At 31.4% G+C, this 21,574-nt stretch overlaps 1 protein-coding gene across 3 annotated transcripts in view; it reads left to right on the top strand.

Annotated features, from left to right (window-relative positions):
• LOC143062968 (SWI/SNF-related matrix-associated actin-dependent regulator of chromatin subfamily D member 1-like) overlaps nt 1-11,641 on the top strand; it is a 72,324-nt gene extending 60,683 nt beyond the window's left edge. For 2 of the 3 annotated variants that reach the window (XM_076234844.1, XM_076234842.1), the window contains 12 exons: nt 381-503; nt 2,041-2,103; nt 2,430-2,489; nt 3,567-3,686; nt 4,028-4,129; nt 4,647-4,808; nt 5,109-5,206; nt 5,665-5,737; nt 6,277-6,357; nt 7,205-7,327; nt 8,301-8,402; nt 11,241-11,641. In XM_076234844.1, coding sequence (XP_076090959.1) covers nt 381-503; nt 2,041-2,103; nt 2,430-2,489; nt 3,567-3,686; nt 4,028-4,129; nt 4,647-4,808; nt 5,109-5,206; nt 5,665-5,737; nt 6,277-6,357; nt 7,205-7,327; nt 8,301-8,402; nt 11,241-11,294 — 1,161 coding nt within the window. In that variant the 3' untranslated portion in view covers nt 11,295-11,641. The remainder of the gene's footprint in view (nt 1-380; nt 504-2,040; nt 2,104-2,429; nt 2,490-3,566; nt 3,687-4,027; nt 4,130-4,646; nt 4,809-5,108; nt 5,207-5,664; nt 5,738-6,276; nt 6,358-7,204; nt 7,328-8,300; nt 8,403-11,240) is intronic. The other variant, XM_076234843.1, reaches the window with a different exon arrangement.
• Nucleotides 11,642-21,574: the final 9,933 nt, after the last annotated feature.

Here is a 21,574-nt window from a genome sequence, read left to right as displayed (position 1 = left end):
GTTTTATGATTTAATCCTTTTTAAAATATGGTTAATTTAATAAAATCCCAATGAGTCGTTCATCCTAGTTACTTTGAACCTTTTCTAATAGTTTAGGGTCTTCATGGGGTTTACAGAATAAAGAAATGAATAATGGACAAAAATGCAGAATAAAGGGACTTAAAAATAAGAAATAGAGAAACAAATAAAATAAAGGATAGAGAATAATGGGGTGCTTAAAAATAAAGAAAAAAGAATGGTGGTCAAAATAGAAAAAGGTAAAAAGAAATAAAGAATAAGGAAATGAAGGTCCCCCCCCCCCCCCCCCACCATAATCAGACAGTCATATATTTTCCCATGGTAGTAATTAATAACGTTGATGGTTGTTTCTTATTTTGTAGGTTAGAGATTTAGTACCTGAATCACAGGCATATATGGACTTACTGGCATTTGAAAGAAAATTAGATGCTACAATAATGAGAAAGAAACTTGATATTCAGGAAGCTTTAAAAAGACCAATGAAAGTAAATAGCAAACTTTATTGAATATATGTTCATGAAATACAACAGCAACTATATCCCAAACTTTGGAGAATTATAAAATAGATAAAAAAGGGGTGGGGAATCGATGGCAGAATGGTTTAAATAGTTCACAGCAATCACTAGCCTGTCATCATTGAGGTTTTGAATTTGAACCCCTCACGTTACTGGTGTGTTCAACTCTGATCTCAATTGACTAGGATTGCCATTTTTCTGACCAATGGTCTACAGTTCTATCTGGCCACTCAGCTTTCTCAAAATATAATGATATAGCCAAAAGGACACCAGCAATCAATCAATCAAGATGAGTAACAAACAAGTATCAGGAGGCAAATGTACAAATCTGTATATACAGTATCATCTTTTAGAGAAGAGATTTCCCTAAACAATATCAGAAATTACAATAATATATGAAACCAGTATCTTCAAGATTTTTTTAATTTGGCTGGAAAATTGTTACAAGACCATTTGGTAATTTTTACTTATGTCACCTCAAAAGATATAAAATTAAGAATGGAAATGGGGGAATGTGTCAATGTGACAACAACCCGACCATAGAGCAGACACCAGCGGAAAGCCATTAATGGGTCTTCAATGTAGCAGGGAAACTCCCACACCCGGAGGCGTCCTTCAGCTTGCCCCTAAACAAATATGTATACTAGTTCAGTGATAATGGACATCATACTTAACTCCGAATTATACAAAAGAAACTAAAATTAAAAATCCTACAAGACTAACAAAGGCTAGAGGCTCCTGACTTGGGACAGGCGCAAAAATGCGGCAGGGTTAAACATGTTTTTGAGATTTCAACCATAAGGTTAAACAGTAGATTCACTTTTTATCTCAATCAATCATACCAGCAACCTCTACAGGAAAAAAATGATGTAAAATACAATAAAAACAAAATTCAAGAACAACATGCTGGACAAATTGCATCCAGTCTAAGGGTAAATTACACACTAATTACACACTAATGATCTTCATTGATTCTATCTAAAACTTAGCCACCACTGTTACAAAAAAAAAATCATTTGATGAAGATATTTTTATCAAACTTTTGAGAACTTATGATTAAGAATCTTGTTTAATAATAATTATTATCTTCCAAGACACTATTAAACATGGCTATCACTCTTACTGTAAAGACAAAAAGTTACAAAAAAACAACTGCTTGTTCAGAATGTTTTCTCATAGGCCAAATACTGCTAGTTGATCACTCTATAAATAACCTTTCTGTAGATAACTATAGACTTACACCACCATCATGGCATGACATGGATTGACACCAGGCATTATTTGCAAAAAAGATAGGTTCATCAACTGGTCTTTGATAGGATGTGGCAGTACAGCACTTTCCTGAAAATGTTGCTGTTTTCAAATTGAGAATAGTCACAGATTGCCTTTGTTTTGAAAATGATAACAATCTCTGTTTCGTATTTAAAAAAGAAAGTTTTTACACACACAATTGGTATGTTTGTAACTTTGTATATTTGTAAGTTAAGTTGTCCTTCTTGTGTTTTAGCAAAAGAGAAAACTAAGAATATTCATTTCTAACACATTCTTTCCTGCCAAAGCTGAAGGGGAGGTAAGTCAAAGTGTAATTTAATAAAACATTTTACATAAGATCTTTTGTGTCAGTAAATAAATACTGACTAGTCAATTAGAAATTTGTTCAGATATGTGACAAATTTTATGGGATGCTGTTTCTATGCTAGATGACAATGTTTATTTCTTGCAACTATCTCACATGTATTTGTCGACAGTACACTGATTAATGAAGTAATTTCAGACTACAACAGATCATTTAAACAGTTATTATGTGAGGTAAACAAAGTCTTTTTGGCTAAAACAAGACCATATAAACAGATTGTGTGCATCTACAAAAATGTTAAATCAACATATCTTTTATAGGATGGAGAAGAGACTGTTGCATCATGGGAGCTTCGAGTAGAAGGAAGATTATTAGAAGATGTAAGTGGTCTAGACAGAATAATTCATTATACAATTAGAACGATAACTGTATTTGGTTTGGTACTTTTATTGACTGTTTTTGCTGTTAGTGTTCTTGGTTTCTAGATGGACACCCTAGTCAATTATGTTATTTGATGCATTCTCTCGATTAAATGTACATTTGTAAATAAAGTACGTGAACTCTCGCAAAAACCTTCCTAAAATCTTTAAATCTTCAAACTTGATGCATTGTTTTCCTTCAAAATTTATATTTTATATTCATAAGGTTACCAACTTCCTTTTAAATATAGATGATTTATACATTGTATATCAATCTGTTATCATATTGCATAAAACGTCAAAAAAACAACTTTTAATATTATACAACTTGACAAAGTTACATTTATTTTGACTTTAAAAACAAAATTTCAACACTTTGACTGATGTTAACACAAAAACTAGAAGGTCTTTTTTTTTGTTGAAAAGGATAAAGCATGCCAGCTGGTAAAAAATAATTCCTATTTTTTACCAGCTGGCATGCTTTATAGAACTACCAAATAGAAAAGATAAGATTTTTTAAATTTATTTAAAAAACGAGAACATGGAACTGTCATTTTTTTTTTGTCTCGCCTTTTCGTTGTAGTAGTATGAGAGACATATGTATTACTAACTGGCGATAGAGGCGGTGTAAGCTATTTGTTTAAAGCTTTATATTTCTGAAGTGGGAAGAAGACCTGGATGCCTAATACCGTGCATGCAGAGACCTTATGTTACAAAGTTTCGTTCTGTCATATTTCCATTATCCTAAACCTCATTTTCAAGGTTCAACGACTACTTTAAAAGTATAAATTTAAGTTCAAAAAATTTTATAAATAGTAGGTTAATAATGTTTGGTGCAGTTAATGAATGTAAGGGGAATTGTCAGTATGGCAGGTTTCAATTGACCTTGACCTTATTTCATAGTTCATTGGTCAATCTTAAGTTTTTTGTGATTTTGACAAGTTTTCCTTAAAGAAAATTTTTACCAACAAAAATAAATGAATCTACAGTATGTTAAACACTATAAAAAATACTTATGTATAAATACGTATATTTCAGGCTGCCAGTGCAAAGATAAGTGACACATCAAAACTTAAAAGGAAATTCTCATCATTCTTTAAAAGCTTGGTGATAGAACTAGACAAAGAATTGTATGGACCAGACAATCATCTCGTGGAGGTAATATTTTATTTGTTGACAAAAACATAAACCTTTATCATGTTTTTAATTTTTGATCAGATAAATTGGTGATGTATATATTATGTTTAATGGTTATCCATCATTCCAGAGTAAGGATATTGATCACTTACTCCAGTATTCCATGTGATTTAATTCTAAGTTAAAATAGAGTTCTGATGGTCTGTGTACTTTTAACAATATGATTTGTTTTTTCCAGAGTAATTAGCAATTAATCCTCATAAAAGAACATTTTCATGTGATGAGTAATGATTGCTGGGTTGAGGGGGCACTCATTGTGCAGCTGTTTATTTGATTGTTATATGTACTGTTGAATATTTTAGTGGCACCGTACACCAAGTACACAAGAAACTGATGGATTCCAAGTCAAACGTCCAGGTGACCAGAATGTTAAATGCACAGTCTTGTTAATGCTTGATTACCAGGTGGGCTATTATTTAAGAATATTTTGTATTTATGCTAGTAAATCAAATCAGTCTGAAAAACAGTTGCCAGAGACAGCCGAAATTGTCATGCTGTTTCTTATTACCTTTTTGATATATTTAAGTACGAAAAAAAATCAAGAGAACTATTTGTATGTAATTTTGTTATTTATAAAAGTAAGAAAACAAACTAAATGTCTGCGGCTCATTTCACAAAAAATCTTAGGAGTTAATTCTACAATCAGTTTTAACCAGAACTTCTAAACAAACAGTCGCAGACCCTTTTCGTTAAAGAGTTAATTACTCATGCATCAGTCATATATGTATGTCTTTAGCATGGAACTACAATGAATGGTATATTATAAATTGGGCACATAAGAGAAATATTTTTCAAAATGAAAAAATTATAATCAAAAAGTTCAATCACTCAATAAAAATCAACAACTTTTGATCAATTTTATATTTTCACTTTGCAAACTTTTTTTTATTAAAGACGTATAATAATTAGTATATATTTTAGCCACCACAGTTTAAGTTGGACCAGCGACTTGCACGTTTATTAGGAGTACACACTCAGACAAGACCAGTTATTATCAGTGCTTTATGGCAGTATATTAAAACACACAAGCTACAGGATCCAAATGAGAGAGAATACATTAATTGTGACAAATATCTTGAGCAGGTTATAATTTATGTTATTAGAGAAACAAGCACAGATTGAAAATCTGAAATTAGAATTGAAAAATGAATTCATGTTAATTAATGAACCTTTACAGCAGATTGGTTAAAAGTTTTACTATTTAAACTTGTCTAAATTTAAAATCAATGTATTTTGTTTCCAACATTGTTTGTGTCCATTTAAATTCATTCCTGTGAATTATCATTATAAAAATTAATTGTGCGATTGTTTGATTTATTCTTTAGTACAATTATGAAAATCATTTGATATACTTTTGTACATTTGTATATCTTGTTGTTTCAGATCTTTGAGTGTAAAAGAATGAAATTTGCTGAGATTCCAGGAAAGCTACATAATTTGTTGATGCCACCAGACCCTATTGTTATCAATCATGTTATAACGTAAGTTATAGGTTTTATAAATATAGGGAGATGTGATATGATCGCCAATGAGACATCTCTCCACCAACGTTAAGATGACAAAAGTATAAGCAATTGTAGGTCACTGAATGGCCTTCAAAAATGAGAAAAACCCAAACTGTATTATCAGCTATAAAAGGCTACAACATGAAAATGTGAAACTATTCAAATTAAAAAAAAATAATGGGCTAATTTATAACAATACAATTTACAGATTAGAAACTTTACAAAGGGTTTACCACCACATATCTGCTCTTTTGTTTCAATCATATCTATCTGAAATAATTGCATGTGATTTTGTAAATGACAAAAAATACAAGTATATATACAGTTCAATAGTATTTTAAAGACTCAAAAACGAACATTGATAATAATTGTAAATTTTATTATATGATTTAGTGATGGAATTAGTTTGCTGGAAACATTTATTTATATTACAGTAACTTTACATTTCACAGAGTTGAAGGACCGGATGCAAGAAAAACTGCTTGCTATGATATTGATGTTGAAATAGTAAGTTATTTTAAAGCAGTAGATATGATTTTAAATCTTTATATTTTTTGTTTTATTAACTGTATTAATTTGCTTCTTGTAATAAAGTTTTTCTTTTGAAGTTTTTGTGTAATCTGACGATAATCATATTAGTTAATGTTGATATTAGCTGAAAGCGAACAATCTTTTTACTCAACAAGTATAATTTGTGCCATTTTAGAATCCATTAAAAGAATTTAGGGATATTTTTTCAAAAGTTTCACAAAAATGTTTTGATTTTTAAAACATCTCAAACAATGTAAACTCAACCAATTAAATTACCCATAGTTTCTTACAGTTAGGAAATTTTTAATACACCTTATACTACACATCATTTGTAAAATCTGTAAACATATTTCATTGATGCATCATGCATATGCAGTTAGTCTCACTTTGAATTTCTTAATGTTCTGGAAAATTCTTAGAAATATCTTTTAAGTACAAAAAATTAATCACATGCACACATCACTTTTACAGTTGACTGAATCATTTAAGACATTGAATGTTTTATTTCTCTACAGGATGATACACTGAAGCAGCAGATGAACTCATTCTTACTGACTACACAAAGTCAACAAGAAATCAGTAACCTTGACAACAAGGTAGGAAACTATTAAAACATTAGTACTCATTCTTACTGACTACACAAAGTCAACAAGAAATCAGTAACCTTGACAACAAGGTAGGAAACTATTAAAACATTAGTACTCATCAAATATAGGCTGTCTTCATATACATATACCTGCCTCGCAGTAGTGTGTTCACATAAGTGTGGGAGTTTTAGGGTTAAAAACACGGACAAGTATACTGTGGATTCATTAATTTTCGTTGGATACCAATTTTCGTGGATTTCGTGGTTACAGGTGAACCTCGAAATCAAATGTTCAACAAATGACACAAATTCTATAGGCTTGTATGTAGACTTCATCAAAACCATGAAATTAAATAACCACGAACATGCAAGTTTTCCTTAATCCACGAAAAAATTGGTACCCACAAAAATAAATGAATCCACAGTAATCGGACTGTAATATTGACATTTACTGTTTCTCTGCTAAGCATGCAGCATTAAGGAGTAAAAGCATTGACTGGTCCAGGTAGTGTGACATGTCTTCCTACTGGCTGTTACCTTTTTAACTAGCACATTATTTTATCCTATAGTTGTGTAAAAATTTATTCCTCATCTTAAATTTTTTTAAATATCAAGGGTATATGTATAATCATAGTTTCTTTAACCACATGTTTTTTGTTGCTTCAAAATTTACTGATAAGACACATTAATCCCAATGCTTTAAGACAGATTCTTTTATTCCAATAGTTTAATAGTTTTCCTTTGAACAGTACAGCAACATTACATTAATCAGTTTACATGAGGTGTTTTGAAAACTTATATGACTTATGCCTTGATATAAAATATGCTCTATAAATTTATTTTTATTTGTATTTCAGATTCATGAAACTGTAGAGACCATTAATCAGTTGAAAACCAACAGAGAATTCTTCCTCAGTTTTGCCAAAGATCCACAAGAATTTATAAATAATTGGTTGATATCACAGACAAGAGACTTAAAGGTAGAGTATAATGCTCCATTGGACAGTTGTTTACACTTTTATTTTCCGCTACTGATTGTCAAAATTGAAAAAAGGAAGATTTTTGCCTTAAAATACTCTCAAAACAGCAAATTGAAATAGTGTGTTTTTATGCCATGGGCACTGTGAGAGAGCATTAAGTTTTACCCTTGTATGTCTGTACATTCCAAAATTACTTTCTGTTCTCTAACTTTAACTTGCCTCAACCAAAGGTTATTAAACTTATGCACAATGATAAGTACCACTTAACTCAGATCAAGATCAGATATAGGTGGGGTCACTTTTGCCAATCTTGAGTTATGTCCCTTTGTAATTTGAAATATTGCAGAATTTGCCATATATTAACAAGCCTTGGCATCTGTGTCCTATGAACACATTCTTCATTAATTTTGATTGATTATGTAAATTTTATTTGAAATACAAATACTTATTCTGCATTAGTTATATCATTAAAACCTTTCTATAATGTGTAGTTAGAGCTCTATTTCCCTTTTCTCTGAAAAGGATTTACATTTTCACAATATTGTAGAATGTTTTATATGTTCATAAAAATGTAAGTGGTTTTATAAGAAATGTGCTAGTGTTAAAGGGAGACAACTGTGTTTCAGTTGTTAAAAGTTTATAGCATTTAGTCAATGTGTACATATAAATGCTCTTTTGTTCCTACGTTGGAAAGTTCCGGGCGGAAAGATCTAATTAGCTGAAAAGTTCCTGAGGAACTTATTAACTAGTTGCTTTGTTTTTCCTCTGGTTCAAAAGTTCCACTTGAACAAAGTGACTAGTTGAAAAGTTCGAACAGAATATATCAACTAGTTAGAAAGTTCCTTTTTGCCAAATTAGTCAAAACCGGAACTAACAAACTAGCCCAATATTGCTATGACTGTTGTAGCAAAGAATTTATAATGAATTCTGTTTTTAACATAATCATATTTTATTTCCAACATTTTACTTTCAGACAATGACAGATGTAGCTGGTAATCCAGAAGAAGAGAGAAGAGCTGACTATTTCTACCAACCATGGTGCCAGGAGGCTGTCTGTAGATACTTCTATGGAAAGGTAATAATGGTCTATTCCAATTTATCATTCCTTTTATGTTTTGCAAACTTTTTTTCATTCCATGAATCCAAGATAGTTATATTTCCCCTGACTGTCAGTTTGTCCTTTCCTGGTTCTTTTGACAAATATTTCCTCTTTATTTTTACGGAACTATAGAATAAATAGATTTTATATATGGTCTGCATCTTAACAGCAATGAGTTGTAATGTTTTAGCACTTTTCAAATCTGTTATAAACCTACCACCTGTTTGCTAAGGTCTGCTGACACCTTGAATTTTTCAACAGTTTAATGAACTTAAAATTTCCGTCATGCTTTTTTTTGGTGCTGCTGAAGAAAATGATTTCATATTTAGACAGAAGTTTACAGTGACTTGACTGATAGTGTTGCTATCCAACAATTGCAATTCATTCAAAATTTTGACCAAATTGCAATTTGTTTTATTAAACCAAATTGTTCAACTGGTCAGAAATTTGAACAAATTGTTCAGTCAAAACGTGAAAGTGCAAGGTGATAAAATAAATCATACTTACAATCCTATAAGACTTTAACTCCACTGTGTTGATGTTATTTTTAAATTAGTTTATCAATCTGTATAGGTATATATAGCTATTACCATACTAAAGGTGAACTGTTTTATTTGTAATTGCTATAAAAATGTCCAAACTAAGCTTTTATATAGTTTTTCTTTCAAAATGTATTCTATATTCATAAGAATCACACAGTATATGAATAAAAACATCATATTCAGTAAAATAATTTGTAAAATTGCAATATATTTGTAGGAAGGGGAGATAATCTTTTTTGGTTTCAAAAAGTCTTTATTCAAAAGAATAGTATTTTAGGTTATTTCCCCAAGGAAACTTATCAATAGCATATTGTTATTTCACATATAGTTTACTGAATATATGATGTATTATTTTAAATGATATATGATTCTTATAAATATAAAATCCTTTTCGAAAGAAAAACTATATAAAAGCTTAGGTTGGACATTTTTATAGCAATTCAAAATAAAATAGTTGACCTTTAGTATGGTAATGGCTATAATATAACATATATGATATAATATATCAATACAGTGGAGTTAAAGGCTTATAGGATTGTAAGTATATTTTATTTTATCACCTTGCACTTTCACATTTTGACTGAACAATTTGTTCAAATTTTTGACCAGCTGAACAATTTGGATTAATAAAACAAATTGCAATTTGGTCAAAATTTTGAATGAGTTGCAATTGGTATAATTATATTATATCATATATGTTATATTATAGCCATTACCATACTAAAGGTCAACTATTTTATTTTGAATTGCTATAAAAATGTCCAAACTAAGCTTTTATATAGTTTTTCTTTCGAAAAGGATTTTATATTTATAAGAATCATATATCATTTAAAATAATACATCATATATTCAGTAAACTATATGTGAAATAACAATATGCTATTGATAAGTTTCCTTTGGGAAATAACCTAAAATACTATTCTTTTGAATAAAGACTTTTTGAAACCAAAAAAGATTATCTCCCCTTCCTACAAATATATTGCAATTTTACAAATTATTTTACTGAATATGATGTTTTTATTCATATACTGTGTGATTCTTATGAATATAGAATACATTTTGAAAGAAAAACTATATAAAAGCTTAGTTTGGACATTTTTATAGCAATTACAAATAAAACAGTTCACCTTTAGTATGGTAATAGCTATATATACCTATACAGATTGATAAACTAATTTAAAAATAACATCAACACAGTGGAGTTAAAGTCTTATAGGATTGTAAGTATGATTTATTTTATCACCTTGCACTTTCACATTTTGACTGAACAAATTGTTCAAATTTCTGACCAGTTGAACAATTTGGTTTAATAAAACAAATTGCAATTTGGTCAAAATTTTGAATGAATTGCAATTGTTGGATAGCAACACTATCAGTCAAGTCACTGTAACAGTGATAACTTGTACATATTGTCAGTGTTCAATCCTACACTCATTCTTGTCCATTCCTCTAAAAATGCCACACAGATCCAATTTTTTTGGTGGATGCTAATTTTCACTGATTTGTGGAATATTGTGTTTTTGTTTATATTTGTTTTCATGGTTAAATGGTGTTGCAAAAGTTTTTATTGAAGCCTACAGAAAAAGTGTACATTGTTGTACATTTAAATTCATGTTTTACATAACCTGTGAGAGCCACAAATTCTAGTATTGCATGAATAATAATAAATCCACAGTAACTTATCTCTGAATAATTATCTGACCTATCTTGCAATCCTTTACTATGGATAATTATCTGACCTATCTTGCAATCCTTTACTATGGATTTATTATCTGACCTATCATGCAATCCTTTACTATGGATTTATTTATTTTTTGTGGATTGAGGTAAAATTATCCTCGTGTGAATGCATGTATTAGATTACATTGTTTTGAGAAAGATTGTGAACAAGCCAATGGCCAATATATACTTCATTGAACATTTAAATTTGGGTATCTTTACACCCACAAAACACCCACTTATATTTAATGACTGTAGTCTTTCAATTGCATAGACATTTTTCTGGCTTAAGGGAGATAACTCAATTTTGACACTGATTCAATGTCTTATAACAAATGCATTTCACTACTGATACTTATACTATGTAGTAATTATGTCTCGTCTTTGGGTGTCTATTTACACTTTTGTTTTAAGTTGATATTCAGTAAACTACATAAACACCGGCTCCAGTAAGCTTTCATAACAGACTGTTTTCAGATCTTGAGAGATATTGAATGCACTGTTTGTAAACTGTCATGTTCAAATTACTATAATATTTATAATTTTATTGCAGGTTCAGCAAAGAAGAATGGAAATCGAGCAAGCTTTGGGTATAAGAAACCAATAAGCCTGGAAATAGATCTTATGAGATTTGGCAGCTGTTAGTTATGTGTAAATGATCAGTGAATGAGTTGGCTGAATGATATGATGAATTTTGATAAAGCCTCAGAACACCTGGTTATGAAATTTTCAGAATGCTACTCATGATGTTTGACTGAATTTGGGTGCTAAGATCTGCAATATTTTATCTCCATATTGTAAATTCATGTTTCATAAACTTATATTTTTGTAGTACAAAAAGCATTTGATTTTCTTTAACATTACTGTTATCATAAATAGATATGTAAATAAATTGTATGAATTTTTTATATTGTAAATGTTGGTCTCATGTAGAAATACAAGATTGTCGTAAAACCTTACTTGTTTATTATTTCATACAGACAATCTGGATTTATAGGTATTCATCATATGGTTTACAAATTGCTATTCATAATTTTGTTTACTAAGTAACAGAGAAGTCTGCTATCTTTTTATAGATAGAAAATGCAGGAATAATATACTTTAATGATATACCATTTAAGGCCGGAATAGTACTGAAATTACCCGAACAAAATACTGAAACAATGTTAAATCATTTTGTAAAAGTAGTATTTGGCAGGGATAGTCCTGAAATTACAGGAACAATATACTGAAAAATGTTTAACCAGTAATATATTCCATATGATATGAAAAACCATTGAGATAGTCTGTTAAATTATTGAGCTTTAGTAGACTCAGCTTGACATATGGTATAGACACTTGTTTCTTGCTGAAGACTGTTGTTGCAATTCCATTGCTCAAAGAAGATAATTATCTATTCTAACATTACAACTAATTTCAACAGTAAAAACAATAACAGAACATTGTATGATTTGAAACAAAAGTGAATTACTTGTCCTACACTCCTGAATTTTGAACTTTTCTTGATATTCACTTAACATGGTGAAATTGACAATATTGCATGGTATATTTTTTGTTACACATGTACACATTCAAGTTTTGAACCGGATGATTGGCACTGGTGAAAAATGGAGTTAATCCTGCTGTTTGTGTTTGTCTGTTAATAGAAATGGGTTTTAATTCTTATTGCTCAAGAGAAATGCATGAAAACTAACAGAACATAAATTTGAATTATAGTTGGCATACGGTCAAGCAATACGTCATTGGAATGCGGCTGCAATGCACATTCTGAGTTCATGCAGGTTTGTACAACACTCATCAACAGCAAGACACAAACATAGTCCGGCAGTGGGTGGAGCTTTTATATCTGTTGGGCTGTATATGTATGATAAGACACCCAATCGCAGGATTAATATATAAGTAGAAAGCAGATATACAACTCTTTCATATACTACTTTCAAATATCATACATTCACCCAAAATTTTCATTCATTTGAAAATGAAAAATTAAAAAAAAAAACACCTACAGGGTCATTTATTTGGATTCCTTGCTCTACTCCTTGGTACCATAGAAAATAAATGAATCTTCAGTAGATCAATTTAACAGGGATAAATTCTTCCACATGATTGAACTTAACATCAATAATTCTTCTTAAATTGTTGGTCATTGAAATTAAGAGATAACTGTATTGTATTTGAAGCTTTAAGGACGTCCATTGGTAGTTTTACTGTCGCAAATTTAGTTTACCTGGCGACGCGGAGCGGAGACAGGTAAACAGGTATTTGCGATAGTAAAACTACCGATGGACTTCCGCAAAGCTTCAAATACAATACAGTTATCTCTATTCTAATGCAAAACAAGTTTATAGTTAAATTTCAATCATTATTTCAGTGTAAAATGTTCATTAAAGAAAATCCCGCGAAAAGATGTTATGTTCTTTGGTCCCTACACTAGATGACGTCATAGGTATGCTTCCAGCGTCAAACATAAACACCGGCCGTTTTCTGGCTTCTGTGCCACTTCAGAATGTAATAAAATTTGATAAAAAGAAGATTTTTAGGCGCAACAAGTGAGTTTTTTGTTTATTATTGTAAAAATAACATGTCAATACATTCCGAAATTCAAAATGTCGGCTTCCTTAGTTACAGACAAGGAGATAGAGGATTTTACGCTTGCTGTTATCCAATCAGAACAATTGTTACAAAATAATTGCATTAGAATGATGGTTACCATGAAAGTAGATAGAAAACTGGTCATTTTTGCCATTGAAAATAAATCATCTGGTGGTAATTTGCTCATCTGGAATGTGAATGGTCATAGGTATGATATCTATATGGGTCTGGAATGTGAATGGTTATAGGTATGATATCTATATGGGTCTAATTACTGAATGTGAATGGTCAAAGGTATGATATCTATATGGGTCTGGAATGTGAATGGTCATAGGTATGATATCTTTATGGGTCTGGATTGTGAATGGTTATAGGTATGATATCTATATGGGTCTGGATTGTGAATGGTTATAGGTATGATATCTATATGGGTCTGGATTGTGAATGGTCATAGGTATGATATCTATATGGGTCTGGAATGTGAATGGTTATAGGTATGATATCTATATGGGTCTGGAATGTGAATGGTCATAGGTATGATATCTATATGGGTCTGGATTGTGAATGGTTATAGGTATGATATCTATATGGGTCTTGATTGTGAATGGTTATAGGTATGATATCTATATGGGTCTGGATTGTGAATGGTCATAGGTATGATATCTATATGGGTCTGGAATGTGAATGGTCATAGGTATGATATATATATATGGGTCTGGAATGTGAATGGTCATAGGTATGATATCTATATGGGTCTGGAATGTGAATGGTCATAGGTATGATATCTATATGGGTCTGGAATGTGAATGGTCATAGGTATGATATCTATATGGGAATGTGAATGGTCATAGGTATGATATCTTTATGGGTCTAATTACTGAATGTGAATGGTCATAGGTATGATATCTATATGGGTCTGGAATGTGAATGGTCATAGGTATGATATCTTTATGGGTCTAATTACTGAATGTGAATGGTCAAAGGTATGATATCTATATGGGTCTGGAATGTGAATGGTCATAGGTATGATATCTATATGGGTCTGGAATGTGAATGGTCATAGGTATGATATCTTTATGGGTCTGGAATGTGAATGGTCATAGGTTTGATATCTATATGGGTCTGGAGTGTGAATGGTCATAGGTATGATATCTATATGGGTGTTATTACTGAGTAATTGGGTTTTTCCTGCCATTCGTCTTAGCACATATATTATAGAAGTAAGAGCAAAGACAATAGGTATTCTAATAGGATGTTGGATCTTCTTGCAGACTGATAAAACATGTTTAAAAAAACATCAGATCATGTTCGTCTAGTACAAAGCTATTGCATCAATATGTTTTCTTTCTAAAAAAAAAACATCAATTCAATCAATTAAGGCAAAAATGTAAACTGACTCATGTCTGGCATACAAAATTTTAAGCCTGGTATCTATGATGAGTTTTTTTGATACACAAAAACTCTTTTCCGCTGCAGCTGAATGGCATTAAGTGTAACCCTTTTCCGTCCGTGCTCTATCTTAAGTTTGCCTCAACTAAGTGTTATGAAACTTATATAATGCTTATAACCACAGATATATATTAATATTGAATTTAATAGGCATCACATTGTTCTAAAGTTCTGCCTCTTTATAAGGTTATATATATGCAGACAGTCACACCATCTGTGTCTCATGGAAAAATTCTCCATTAGTTTGATGAAGTCTGGGTTCTACATCCTGTTTGCAATTTAAATAATACAATTAGCTGTAAAAAGTAAAATCACAAAAATACCAAACGCCGAGGAAAATTCAAAACTGAATGTCCCTAATCAAATGACAAAATCAAAAGCTCAACCACATCAAACTAATTGACAATTGTCAAATTACTGACTTTGAACAGGCATTTTGTAATATAAAAAATGCTTGACCAAACCTGGTTTTATAGCTAGCTAAACATCTCACTTGTATGACCGTCGTATAAAAATCCATTATATTGACAAAGATGTGTGAACAAAACAAACAAACATAATAGGTACAATTGTCACAAATAGGGGTACAGTAGTCAGTATTGTGTTATTATTTTAATCACTATAGAGACATACAAATATTTAAACAAACATTTACCATGGCACAAATAACAGTTACGGTTTGTACAAGTACAAGCCACTTCATCTCAGGGTTTATGAACCTTACTATTAAGTTTCAGTTCAGTGTATTTTATTTTATATTTAGATACACAAACCAAAAAATGTACACGTCTGTTTTTTTTATACAATCGCACAATTTTTGTACCTGGTATGTGTTAGAAGACATTTGGTTTCCAAACATAAACTTGGAGCATACAAGAATTGATCTCTATGAAATTGTACCGGTTATTGTCCTTACTGTTTAAGAATAACGGGCTTACACATTATTTCTCTTGTGTCAAGACAATCAATTATGTTTAAGTGTTGGATTTCTATGAAATTGTACCCCAAGGTTCTATTCCCAAAAATGAAGGTTTGGATTGATTTTTTGGGTTATGATAAAACTCCTAATGAATAAGGGTCCAGAAATCAAGGATTTTCTGGTTTCTGGACAATAACCTGAGCTATGGCCCTTACTGTTTAGGAAAATGGGCAATAACAATACTATCACCATACTCCTATGAATTACTTATTACAGTACTTGACCAATTCACTGGTCTTACCGGGAAAGCTGCGTTTAAATGCAGTATAATCATTACAAAATAATGTGTCAAATTTTCATTTTCACTTTGATGAGTATCTATAACTTCTTAATCTTATTACATGTACATAGTATTATACCGGTGTTCAAAAGTCATAAATCGATTCAGACAAAAAATCTGGGTGACAAACCAAAACCGTTGGAAACGCATCAACTCTGACAGGAAAACAAAGGAACAGTAGAAACAGTAAAGTGTAACAAAAAAAAACAAACGCACAGACAAATAATTTAATGGTCGACACAACATGAAAACCGCTGAACAACAACAGGATATAAAAAAACAGTGACACGCTTATGTAAATAGCATGCAATCTCAAACTTTATACATTTATTTTGACAATATTCGTCCAAACAATTATCATGACAATGATGGTATGGAAAGGCAATTTTATAATTATTTGGACTACAAACGACATATAACATATAAGATATAACATAACTCCTCATTCTTTGTAAGGGAAGACAGCTCTGATTTGTTACCCCATCTGAAAGCATTGTTTTGCTGTTTGTTCTTTTACTGTAGAATGAATTCAAATTTGGCTAGACTACACATGGACAAATTATTTCAATGTATAAAGCAAAAAGACTATCACAAACTTAATCAAGGTTTTTTTTGTTCATTCTTTTGATGAACATCGATCCTGAATTTTGAACAAGCAGGCTCAATACAGTCTGCAACATATAAAGCATTTTTCTTTTTCATGAACTGTACATTACATATTTTGGAGGTCCATTTAACGCATATAGTATTGTCAAAATTCTCTATCAATATCTTTCAAATTTAAGATTTCATGTTCCATTGATGCCTTACTTGTACTATGTATCTCTGATATTGTTCTAAGTGTTCGAAAAATTCCCTTTGGAAGTTAGCCATTCATCAATCAATAAAATTATTTGAACATTTTACGACTTCTCAAAAGGATGATCGAATGTATTCAGTATGATCTTTTATCATGTATAACATGTGTTTCCAAATGGATTACATAAATAGAATTGAAGAATGTAACAAAATGTTTACAAGTTTCATGCATTAGAGCAACTATTTCAAAAAAAGTATTATATTTTAATATTGTGATTAACATAATTTCAAACTTTAAATATTAGTGATAACTAACATAAGTTGAGAAACCTCTGTCTAAAAACTTGGCTATTTTTGTTTGTTTGAATGCCACTATTTAGCATATTAATTTAATGCACATCAGGTCTGTCAATGTTAAGTTTCAAAAAACGAAAAACGACGAGAATGCTATCAATGTATACAAAACAAAACATACAAAACTAAAGACTGAGCAACGTTTTCTAAGCCGAATTCCGTGATTGATCTCAAGTGGTCTAGATTGATAAACAGATCCTGCCGCACACCCGGCACCCGTGTCTCTTGTGTGAATACAAACCAGGTGACAAGTCTAATTCGGCAGGTCGAATTCGAGGAAACGAGGACAGGATTTTTCTACACATCCGTAGTCATTAGGGAAACAGTAACACAACTGATGTCGTCCGTTAAATTGTCGTTGGGATGATTTCAACTTCATCTCTTGGAACTCTTGGTTCAATAGCTTCATAAAAGTGGCAAATGTGTGACATAGCAATCCTACAACTTATTTGTATGTAGGATTGCTGTCATGTTGTTTACATTGAGTTCAGTTTTTAGTTAACAAGTGTTTAAAATTCAGAACATCAATTTCATTTTTCAAACAATCATGGAATTTCAGGGAAACATTTCAGCAGCTTTTACATAACCATCCAAAATCTTATCCCATATTTCATTATTTTACCAATTAAATGGTGTTTTTTTTTTTGGCGTTTTTTTTTGCAGCGATCGATGAGGTACAGACTGTTGTATAAACTTTTAATCTTGCTGTAAAATAACTGTGCCTCCGAATTTGAGAAAAAAACCAAGATGATGATGGACTGAAGCTTCGTAATAATAAAGAGATAGCTTTTTGAGCATGCATTTGGCAAGTTTCTGTGTTTTATTGACAAATGAACTAAGTTATCTAAAAATCAACTTTACATTAACAACATCAGTAGCAAGCAACAAACACTTTTTTTCACATTTTTATTCTCAAAATAACAAAGACAAGTTTCTTTCAGATGCACATCTAGGATTTTGAAAGGGGTCATGGTAATCCAACGTTTGGAGGCGATTATAAAAAGTCTATGCATTTATCATAGATGAAACTCCATCAGGGGGCTAGGGCTTCATGCTCCTTGGAATTTCACCCATGACTTTTATTTAATTTGTGATTCTTGTCAATGCTATGATTATTCGGTCAAATTCACATGTTCATATATGTATATACCAAAAGATACTACACCAAACTGTGATTTGATCTATCTTGATACGAAACCTCAAAATTAGATTAGTTTAACGCAAATTATTTTTGACGCACTACTTTTGTTTTCTGTGCAGGTATTACATCCAATCCATAAGACGTCATTGCGGTCAATGCTAAGACTTAAAGGTAATTCTATTCCTAAGCTTTTTACTTCCTTATAAAAAATAACTTCCCCTACCGAATTTAGTGCATGTATTACATGATTCTCACAGTCAGAAACTAGAATCATATCTGGAGAGGTTACTGCCACGTCTCCAGGATGAAATTTAACCTGGTCAGAATTTATAGTTTTACAACCATTATAGATCCAATGGAGTTGTCTTCCATGATCTAACATTACTACCCTCCCCTCAAATTCTTTGTTTATAACGTCTACAACGACTATTTTATCATTTATAGTATTGATCCTATGAGGGTAGGTTAACAGTCTCTGATGGTCCCTGTCATGTTCAATAGAATGTTGTATGTCCCCATCAGAGTTCATAACAACAAGTTTTCTGATACAGTCTGTTGGTGCAGGTATCATTAAATTTTTTATCAACCCTACTATTATTTTATTATCTTTTGTAACATGCACACCTATAGTTTTTAATGGAGCAAACGACACAAATTTCATAAATTTCTTGTCTATGCTATATATTTTTAAATCAAATACTTCAGCTGATACAAGTATTCTACCATCCATTGTCTTTGCCATATCGTACACTTTCATATTTACTTCTTTCTTTATTTTCATGCAATGGTTTTCAAATTGAACGTTTTGAAGTATTTTACAGTTAAAACTTCCTATCAATGCAGTTTTGTCACTGCTGAATAGAATATTTGTCACACTTTTGTAACTACTTTGGTAAGTATCTATAACTTCAAAATTTGGAACTGTATACAGATCACCAAGCACCTGACTTCTTATTTTCAAGTGCAGATTAGATGGAATAAATTTTGCCTGATAAGGTTTAATTTTTTTAATTGAGTAATTTGGCAATAACTCATATAAGGTTTGGCCTGCAGAAAAAATGTTAACCACTTGACGAGACTGTAGGACTTGGTTTAGATTTTTAATCCTGGTTTCCAATAAGTCTGCATTCATTCTTAGGGAAGACAGTTCTGTAATGATCACATTTTCTAAAGGTTTCCACTTTGCTTCAAGTTCTTGTAAAAGGTTATTAGTATATTTTGAAATAGCATCTTTCATTTCTTTCTCTGTTTGTAAAATTATTTCCCTTGTTTCAATATTGCAAAGGACGTTTTTTAAAATGGAGTCTTATCCATCCTTATTGGGGGATAACAACTCAAGGAAAAACAGATGATTCTTTGTTGCAAAATATAAACATGCTGTTGCAAAAACAAATAACACATGATATAAGACTAGTAAAACACATATGTAATCTATGACTGTCATGTCATGTCAAGTGCAATGACTAGTCCATCTTCGGTTTTGAAACCACTGTTACAAACCCTCATTCACAATACAAACGTATAGCTATCATTTCGGATATTGCAAATCACAAAACGTTTAAACCAGTTTGCATTGGAAGAGAAGAAAAAGAGAAAAGACCAACAAAGGTCTTTATGCCATCACTTTGGTCATTATACTTCATCATAAATCAGTTCACTCGAAAATACCTCCATATTTTTAAGATCAGTATGTATCTATTATTAATTACACCTATACCAAAACAATTGCAATTCTTTAAAAAAAAAAAAACACGAGTTGCAGGATCCCAATATTGACGACTCCAAGTCTAAACCTCCGGATTGAACCTGTGCTAGTTCCCAGTTCATATATAACCCGATGTGCCACGTTATTACTGGTGCCATAAATATTGTCAATATCACTTATCTGCGAAACGTATTGCCCATATGTCTGACACATTGTGAACCCGTAAATTCATCAATTGGAAACAAACCTTCAAAATACTGATGAATTCAGACGATGATTATGCCAGACAATGAATTAAACCACAAGAAAGAAGATGAATATACTCTTTCCGAAAAGATAAAGGCTGTGAGATCGTTGATACAAATCAGAATTGATAAACTGAAAGGGTCTTAAACCCATACTACATCAATCTATAAAGTCCCTAATTTTGCAAAACACTTGTCCTACCTCCATGACAAATATGTTGTTATACCCGCAGATAAAGCCCCAAACAGCATCGTTTTTAGTGTAAGTCCCATTTCATATTTTTGCTAATTAAATGTAACAGGTAATGACAATCACTTGGAAACTCAACATATACCCAACAACACATAAGCAGAAATTCTGGATATTATTTTCTATAGATATAAGAAGACTGTGATATGAGTGTCAATGAGACAACTATGTTCCTTTATGATTTCAAATAAGATGACAACTTCCATCATTGTATTGGATACCTATACTACATAAGTGTCCTTACAAACAAAGGTATTCTACTGGGTCTCACAAGTGCTCCACGAAACCTGGTTCTTAATCATTAACATAAATTTTATCAGTAATCAAAGCCGGGTTTCCAAGTTATTGTGCAACTATATATTCTAGAGCTGGCGTGAATTGAATATCGATAATAATTTTTTAGAGTACCAAAAATTAAAGATTCTTTCATATTGCAATAGTATTAAAACATTTGACTTTTCTACACTTTACACAAGTAATCCCCATTCAAAACTGAAGCAAATTAAATGAGTTGGTCCTGCTTTGTTTCATAACACAAAATAGCCAACGTAGATAGAAGTATCTTGTCCAAGGGAGGGATAAATCCTATTCTGTAGACAATCACTCTGAATCAAACAAACAATTCTCTGGAACTGACATTATCAAAATGCTTGATTGCTTGATTTATTTGCTACATTTGGAGGATATGTTTTTCAAACAAAAGAAATGATTTTAGCTTCCATATTGTGAACTTTCCATTCAGTATATGTACATGTAGCAACATGTCAGCAGCGCCTGCATACGTAGTATATATCTCCAAGTTTGGACAATATTCAAAGGCTTGTATTTCCTAACATGATTGTCTTAATAGAGTGTTGCTGCTCACAAGGAAGATATTAAACAGTTGGAATCATTCCTTTGTATTTGTTTACAGACGCCATCACGACTGCGTTGGTTGTCTGTAATGACATATCGTTTCACAGATGATAGCAGATACAATGTATGTCCCTGATGTCGTAACTTCAATCCCGTCGATCTCAAATTTTGGGAGGGGTTCGTGTTGTTCAGTCTTTGGTTTTCTATGCTATGTGTTGTGTACTATTATTTGTCTGTTT

This window comes from Mytilus galloprovincialis, chromosome 2 (assembly GCF_965363235.1).
Source record: "Mytilus galloprovincialis chromosome 2, xbMytGall1.hap1.1, whole genome shotgun sequence".
Taxonomy (NCBI): domain Eukaryota; kingdom Metazoa; phylum Mollusca; class Bivalvia; order Mytilida; family Mytilidae; genus Mytilus; species Mytilus galloprovincialis.
Note: the sequence above shows the minus strand (reverse complement) of the source record. Positions and strands in the feature narration are given on the sequence as shown.